Source organism: Aphanomyces astaci, assembly GCF_000520075.1.
Source record: "Aphanomyces astaci strain APO3 unplaced genomic scaffold supercont1.51, whole genome shotgun sequence".
Classification (NCBI taxonomy): Eukaryota; Oomycota; class Saprolegniomycetes; order Saprolegniales; family Verrucalvaceae; genus Aphanomyces; species Aphanomyces astaci.
In genome coordinates this window covers 310,364-317,578 of record NW_009798314.1, presented here as the reverse complement: position 1 = coordinate 317,578, position 7,215 = coordinate 310,364, and the positions used below count along the sequence as shown (strand labels likewise).

Sequence of the window (7,215 nt, the reverse complement as noted above, 5' to 3'; positions counted from 1 at the left end):
TTGGCTAAAATATGTTGATTTGGAACGAATAGAATGGAGGCTTGACATCATTTTGGCAATCGTCCGCATGAGCAGCAGCTCTGCGTTCAAGATGATGGGAAGATTTGATTGGCTAAAATATGTTGATTTGGAACGAATAGAATGGAGGCTTGACATCATTTTGGCAATCGTCCGCATGAGCAGCAGCTCTGCGTTCAAGATGATGGGAAGATTTGATTGGCTAAAATATGTTGATTTGGAACGAATAGAATGGAGGCTTGACAACTAGTACTCGGGAGTACAACTTTTATTTGATTTCAAAAACGCCATCTTTCAAAATGGACGTTTTATCTCCATTTTAAAAATGGCATTTTCCATTTGTCTTCCCATCCAAGCGAGTTAATTATGGATGGTTCACCAGGGAGATGCTGGAACTGGAGAGAAAAACTCATCATAACACGAAGTTATGGATGCCAAAATCGAGGCATTCATGGTTGGCGAAGCAATATCTAGACTTTCTTCGCAGTCATCCAACTTGTTGGAGAGTGATATTGGCTGCTGTACACACACTTTCTATCGCTCTCTGCAAGTGTGGTGCTTGTATTCAGAAACTTCGCGCCATTTTGCAATGTAAACTGAGCAGTTCCGGATACTGCATTACATTTGCGGATGCAAATATTTTTTTGCGCATGTGCATGTTTTGTCGTACTCGGACGACATGTCGACATGCGCATACATCGAAAATGGGCGAACTTTGAGGACGATTTTCTCGAGCTGTGTAATACTTAGAGCAATACTACTCGTACTACAAGATAGTCCATTACTAGTTCAGCCTATGCAGCATGGTCTGCGCATACATAGCTCTCTCTGGCATGAGGCATCTTACCCGCATGTACAGTACACGCATATTCTTGAAATACCACGAATATGCCAAGTTCGAAGTTGTCGTTCTCCACAAGTGTTGATTCAGGCGACATGCAATAAGGTGTTGTTGATAGTATTGGTTGTTGTTATGAGGAATGGAGAGTTTCGTGACCTGTTGTGCAGTATGCATTGAGAAATCGCTGACCTGCATCGCGCCTTTCCCGCATGTACGCATGCACATGTATAAATCGATTTGCAAAACGTAACTAACTATGGGGATGAATAAAAATACGCATATTTAATACAAATATCAGCATTAAGATGTTCAAGCGAATAATAATGTGTCTAACTGTCGCGCGCATACGTTCGTTTCCGTGGAAGTGGCAGATCAGTACCGTACTTGGTTGACTCAGACAGGCTGATGTAGAAATGTAAAAATCTTCAATGTACATCACTACATCAGCAAAAATTACATTTTTCAGCCCCTTACCGGTTGCCAATAAATTTTACATCATGATGTAAACGCTCCATAAACACAGATTTCTCAACAGAACTGTTGGGTCATTTACAGTTCTATGCGATTGAGGTCCCAATGGACTTCTTCAACGAAGCATGCCATCCCGATGTCCTGAAGCACGCCGGCAACATGAATATGAATCTTACAGACAATAGAATGTATGCCAACCCTGCTGCACTAGATTCTCCACTGGCGAGAGCTCCAAAATCTCAATCGCCAGCGGGCGTCCAACACGAATTTGCTCCATCAGGACTACTATTTCCGCCAATCAGTGTGGATTGGCTGTGAAGTGATGTACTACTGTTACAGCACGCACCCAATAAACGGGTCTTTTCAGCTCTATGTTTTCATCAGCCGGTGGGGATGCTCTCACACGCCACAACTTGAATAAAGCCAAAGATGCATATATATCCCCTCGACAATGGCACACCATAATTTGAACGAATCAAGGACCTTGAATTCTTCATAATAATTTGAACGAATCAAGGACCTTGAATTCTTCATAGTGATGTATTTGTGTCCTGTTCCCGCATCTCCCAGGGAATTCTCTACCTTTAGGACTAGTATTCATAATTCGAAAAATGATGAAACAGGACGGACATATGCCTCCTCTTGGAGTAAATCCCACGTGGAATTATTGGATTTGGGTTAAAACTCTTCAAGAAAAACATGTTTCAATTTTGATCCAATTTGTTGAATTTGGCCCCAAAATGGCGTTTATAAATTGGCACTTTACGTTATTGCATGATACCTAGTCGTCAGACGAAAGCGACAGTAGCACCGACGACGATGGCAGCCGCCGCTCTCGTCGTCGTGAGCCGTCGCCGCCCAAGAAGAAGCGAAAACGAAGTCGATCGCCCAAGAAGGCGAAAAACGACAAGAGAGTCAGAAAAAGAGCAGAAGTAGCAAAAAGAAGAAGCACAAAAATGATGATTAAACCAAGTACCCGTTGCTTCGAAACTGAAATTGGTCGTATCTACAACCAGAGTACATTAAATTTGAGTTGATGGAGGACAACGTACAATTTAGTTCGGACACTGCCGGCGCTGCGGGCAATGAGCGCAAGGGCATGCTGCCGCACCCAATCATCGTCCACAGCATCGGCGCACAGCCGCTCCTTGAGTCGCCGGCACATGGTAAGAACATCTCCTTGGAAGCAGGGAAAGGGCGAAGCATGTGCCGTGATTTTCACGAGCGAGAGGATCTGCACAGTTTCGTGTAATGAGACGTGGGAGTTGCAATTCGAGAGACTAACCCGTGAAGCATGGCGACGAAGCGCAACGAGGCCATCCGCCAGCAGAGCTTGAAATGCTGTCATGCCAGCGGTCCCCATCACGGCAATCATGTCGTCTGTGAGCTTGAACGGGGCGCCCTCGATACTGAAGGCACCACCTGGGGCCGTTCCAAAGCAGAAACCAAAATCAATGTGCATCACATAGCCTTCTGCATGCAGCATCAGGTTGCCGTTATGGCGATCCTTGATCTACACGGTAATTTAATGGAGCAGGGCAGGAGAACAAGATTTGCCTGGAGTACGTAGCAAAATAAACTGTACGCCGCCATGCTTCGGACAAAGTTTTTCCGTGCGACCTATTAAAAAATATGAATATAATTATCAGGAGCAGATAGGTAGGTAGAGAGCGATCCATACAGCATAAGTTGTCGAGTCGGGATCGCCGTATCGCTTGGAAAATATGTCCACCAGCGAAGCTGTGACGCATCCAGGAGGTGCAACTGAGATGTACTGCATCTTGGCATCCGAGACCGACATGGAATCGGTGAGGACTTCCATGAGGCCACAATTATCGCCACAGCACATGATCCTGCATGACGAAACTTAATTTCAACGACTTATGTAACCGCCCGCGTTCATTCACGTACGAGTATGGTCGTAGCCAGAGCTGGTCGAGTCCACCGAGGCCTTCGCAGCGGAAGATATGGTCGAAGACGTGCATGAGCTGCATCACAAACACTTCCTGTCGCATGTCGTCCAAGCTCTTGGCGATCACCGGCACGACGTCCCATCCTGGTTGCACCTACCACGGCAAATTCAAAACTGAGCTCAAAACGCGCGCGAAAACAGTCGGAACCCTACCCCTTTCCGTTCTTTCCGGATACGGCTCTTTTTATCCGCAAAAGACTGCATGCTAGTGAAAATCGAAAAGTCGTCGGTGGTGCGCACTTTACACGAGTCGAAGACGGACAGATGCGCTTCGGTCATGGAAGACTCGCGAGAAGAGAAGGATGATGGGGAGGAAGATGGGGACAGTATGTCGGCCAGGAGGACCTCCGAAAGGTAAACAACGGGACTGAGTTCCGGCATTGCTGTCGGGACGTCAGAAATTGACGTGACATGCAACCCTTCGAACCAGACCATCGTTGGCGCGCGTGCTTTGGTGGAGAACACCGTGCCTTCATTCACGAGGACATCCGTGATCCAGCACGGTTGGTCCAGTGGAAGCATCGCGTGAGATGGCATGGTGGCGCGCAGTCGCGTCAATACTGCCGGCAGATGCTTCTTCCGGTCCCGTGGATCTTCAATCTGCCGCTTGAAGTTTTGGCTCGCGACGATAAGGGAGTTCACGACATGCATGGTATCTTGGAAGATGACTAACGATGATACGTCTTGTTGCTTGTCGTTCTGTTGCACTTCGTTGAGACACTCCATCACGTCTTCCATGTCGTTTGCGTCCACCATACGCCCGCGCAGGCTCGTCATGTCCGACGCAGTCGCATCGTTTATCGGCACTTCCTCGGACGGGACTGGCAACGGGTCCACGAACGACGGCAACGTTGACCACGTTTCGTGGACTCTTGCAATGTCCGCTTCACTGGTGGCAGCCAGCCATTCTCCAAACGTAGAGTTCGTTGCAGGGTGGTTTCGGAGCAACGACGTCGAGGTCGTAAACAAAGATTGCAGCAAGATCTGGTGGGTCTTGGACGTGTCGGGGGCGTTGCTAACGAACAGCTTGTCGACCATGGCGGCCGTAGCATTGTTGTTGTCGTCGGTGAGGCTGATCATGCTCGCGTAGACCTGGATGAGGGAAATAGCTGCATATCTGGAAGGATCGCCGACTGCATCGATCTTAGCGGCATCGCATTCCCAGGACGACTTGATGGCTAATGGAAGGGACCGCCGACACACCCCAGCGACAAAGTACAGGTAGAACAACTGCATGTTGACCGACTGGACCGCATGGGATGTGATGCCCCAATGGAGGATCTGGGGCCAGTACATCTCCACTTGCGACGGACATGTGTCCATGAGGCGCGCGAGTTGGCACAGAATGGCCAGAATCATCATGGGGTTCTGGTGGTAGACATACAGTCCTATGACGAGGCTCAATCCGTCTACTTCTGCTGACGATGTCATCTTCATCTGCAAGTCCATGTACGGCCGCCGTTCCGCCATTCCAAAGCGCCGCCAATGCCGTGTTTCCTTCCACATTCCATATGGAGATGCGAGCATATCTGTGAGGATGGACGTCCAGGATGCCAGTTGCTCGTGAACGACGGCAGAACAAGCGACGATGCGATCCATGCTGTCGGAAGGATCATCGTGAGGAGATGAGGGAGGGGCATTGTTGTGCAAGGTGGACAGCAGCGCGTGCATCCATGCATCGCGCTCAAGGCGGCACTTCGAGTAGCACGTGTACACTTCGCCTGTCGCCGTGGTGATGAAGAAACGTTCGTTGAGAAAGTCTGAATCATCTACAGTGGCAGCGCGACAGAGGACGGACTCGACGCACTCAGTCATTGTCGTCCACGTAAGAGTACCATCGTCGAGTAGCCAACACAACGTTCGATGATGAGGTGTGATTGCCGGGGTGTCATCGCTAGCGGAGGTTATATGCAGCGCCAGGTGCGCCTTGTAGACGAAGGACCGGCATGTGCTGGAACACACTGAAGCTCTGAGATTTGCATCTTGAGTGTTCAAGGCGGAGAAGGTGTCCATCGTGACTTGGTCGACCCCCATGTAATATGAACAAGTGGTTCAAATACCAAGCTGAATTGGTCGTCAAAACAGTAGATAATTCGAATTTTAAGCCAATCACAAGTCAAGTTTTGACCAACATACGACGGAATTTCTGTTTTTTTACTACTCGGAGTCCTTTCGATCATCCACAGGAGAAACAATCCCATATTGGCCAAACTTCTCCTTCAAGATGGCTTCAACGCGAGGGCATGACTCCAAGTCCTGACCGCGAGTTTCATAGCCAATTGCCAGCAACACCAGCGCGATGAAGATGAGAGGCACGCCTCCAGCTACCCACATGATGGTCTTGATGCCCCAGCCAGCACCCAGCATGATGGGCACGATGTACGAGCCTGCAATGGCGCCGACGCGGGACACTCCGCCAGGGTACGCACATCCCATGGCTCGGATGTTGGTGGGGTAGTTTTCAGGCGTGTACGCGTACAAAGCCCCCCACGCTCCGAGCATAAACCACGACATGAACGACGCGGTGATGAGCAAGTTCCACTGCGACGCTTCCACGTAACCAAACGCCAGCGCCGATGCAAACGACCCAATCAAAAACACAAACAGCGTCAACTTGCGGCCAAAGACCTCGACAACGTACGCCGCGGAAAAGTACCCCGGCAGCTGCCAAAACACGATGAAGAGCATTTCCCACGTGGACTGGTTGATGTTGTACTCGGACGCTCGCAAGAGGGGCAGCCAGATGAAAATGGAGAAGTACGAGAACGAAATACCCGTCCAGACCGTCCACAGCACGATGGTTCGGGACAGGAACTCGCCTTGGAAGAGCATGCCCACGCGTTCCCACTGCGTCAAGTTGGTCCAAATGGACAGCTCTGGGGCTGCCACGTCAGCCTTGGTATCGTCCTTGTTGGCCACGACGCCGTGCGCAGCTTCGATGCGACCGACGATGGCTTCCGCTTCGTCCATCCGGCCCACGGACGCCAGCCACTTGGGGGACTCGGGCACGTACAGTCGGATGACAATCGCGTAGAGGGCAGGAATCGACGAAATGTAAAAGATCACGCGCCAGCTCACGTATTTGACCAGTTCGAACGACAGCAGCACGGCAATCATGCACCCCACGGCCCAAAACGACTCGAGGATGACGATGATGCGGCCGCGGACGGACGTAGGGACCATCTCCTGCACGAGCGCCGACGCCACGGGCAACTCGCCGCCCAGGCCAAACCCAGCCAGGAACCGGAACACCAGCAATGTGGCAAAGCCATCGGACACGCCGCAGAGGAGGGTACCGGCCATAAACACGAGCAGCGTGACCATGAACATGGGCTTGCGGCCGTAGAGATCGGCCAACTGGCCAAACAGAAACGAGCCAAAGAGAGACCCGGCAAAGGCCGCCGAACCGAGGAGACCGGCTTCTTGGCTCGTGGGGGAGATGCCCAGGTCCGTGCCCCATCCACCAGGAGCTAGGCCGAGGTAGATGAACACAAACGTGTCCATCGAGTCCATAGCCCAGCCAAACCCGGTCTTGGCAAGGAGGCCCCAGTAGTGGCCGCTGATGCTGAGCAGACCAGGGGTCGGCAGGGCGTCAAGGCGGCGGGTGATTTCGTGGACGTTCGATGCAGCCATGGCACTTGTGGGCGACCAGTCGATGTGGAAAATGAGAAGCATTGTTGATGTAACGCGTACCGTACGCCACGTTTATTCTTTTCTGTTTTCTCTCGTACACATCATCAACGGAAGTAGCGGACGACGTCGCTTGCCCTCGCTTCAAAGCCTCATTGGCTGGAGTCCATATGTACTTACTATATGGACGGCGGACTGTACCTGCAACGCTCCTCGTTCTCCTAGGAAGATGAATGCTTGCACTCCCCCAGCCAGCCAGCGAACCGCTGAGTTGTTCGGCCCG

General features: G+C 51.0%; 2 protein-coding genes across 3 annotated transcripts; both read right to left on the bottom strand.

Annotated features, from left to right (window-relative positions):
• Positions 1 to 2,249: 2,249 nt before the first annotated feature.
• On the bottom strand, positions 2,250 to 5,353 carry H257_13862. Of its 2 annotated transcripts, none has more exons than XM_009841541.1 (7): positions 3,456 to 5,353; positions 3,242 to 3,396; positions 3,012 to 3,183; positions 2,888 to 2,950; positions 2,616 to 2,837; positions 2,383 to 2,564; positions 2,250 to 2,336 (listed from the first exon to the last, which is right to left on the bottom strand). In XM_009841541.1, the coding sequence occupies exons 1-7, from the start codon at positions 5,334 to 5,336 to the stop codon at positions 2,294 to 2,296; spliced, it is 2,718 nt and encodes a 905-aa protein (XP_009839843.1). In that variant the 5' UTR covers positions 5,337 to 5,353; the 3' UTR covers positions 2,250 to 2,293. The 2 variants fall into 2 exon arrangements, with proteins under 2 accessions (XP_009839843.1, XP_009839844.1); XM_009841542.1 differs by having other exon boundaries at positions 2,268 to 2,336; positions 2,616 to 2,843.
• An 18-nt stretch (positions 5,354 to 5,371) lies between these two features.
• H257_13861 (hypothetical protein) lies at positions 5,372 to 7,208 on the bottom strand. The gene has a single exon (XM_009841540.1). It carries the CDS (start codon positions 6,975 to 6,977, stop codon positions 5,460 to 5,462), a length of 1,518 nt encoding a protein of 505 aa, XP_009839842.1. The 5' UTR covers positions 6,978 to 7,208; the 3' UTR covers positions 5,372 to 5,459.
• Positions 7,209 to 7,215: the final 7 nt, after the last annotated feature.

Coding starts and splice junctions, on each gene's coding strand:
- H257_13862 (XM_009841542.1), bottom strand. CDS start 5,336: ATGGGGGTCGACCAAGTCACGATGGACACCTTCTCCGCCTTGAACACT. Junction 3,397..3,455: donor TCCGGAAAGAACGGAAAGGG/GTAGGGTTCCGA, acceptor TTGCCGTGGTAG/GTGCAACCAGGATGGGACGT. Junction 2,337..2,382: donor GGCAGTGTCCGAACTAAATT/GTACGTTGTCCT, acceptor CTCTGGTTGTAG/ATACGACCAATTTCAGTTTC.
- H257_13861 (XM_009841540.1), bottom strand. CDS start 6,977: ATGCTTCTCATTTTCCACATCGACTGGTCGCCCACAAGTGCCATGGCT.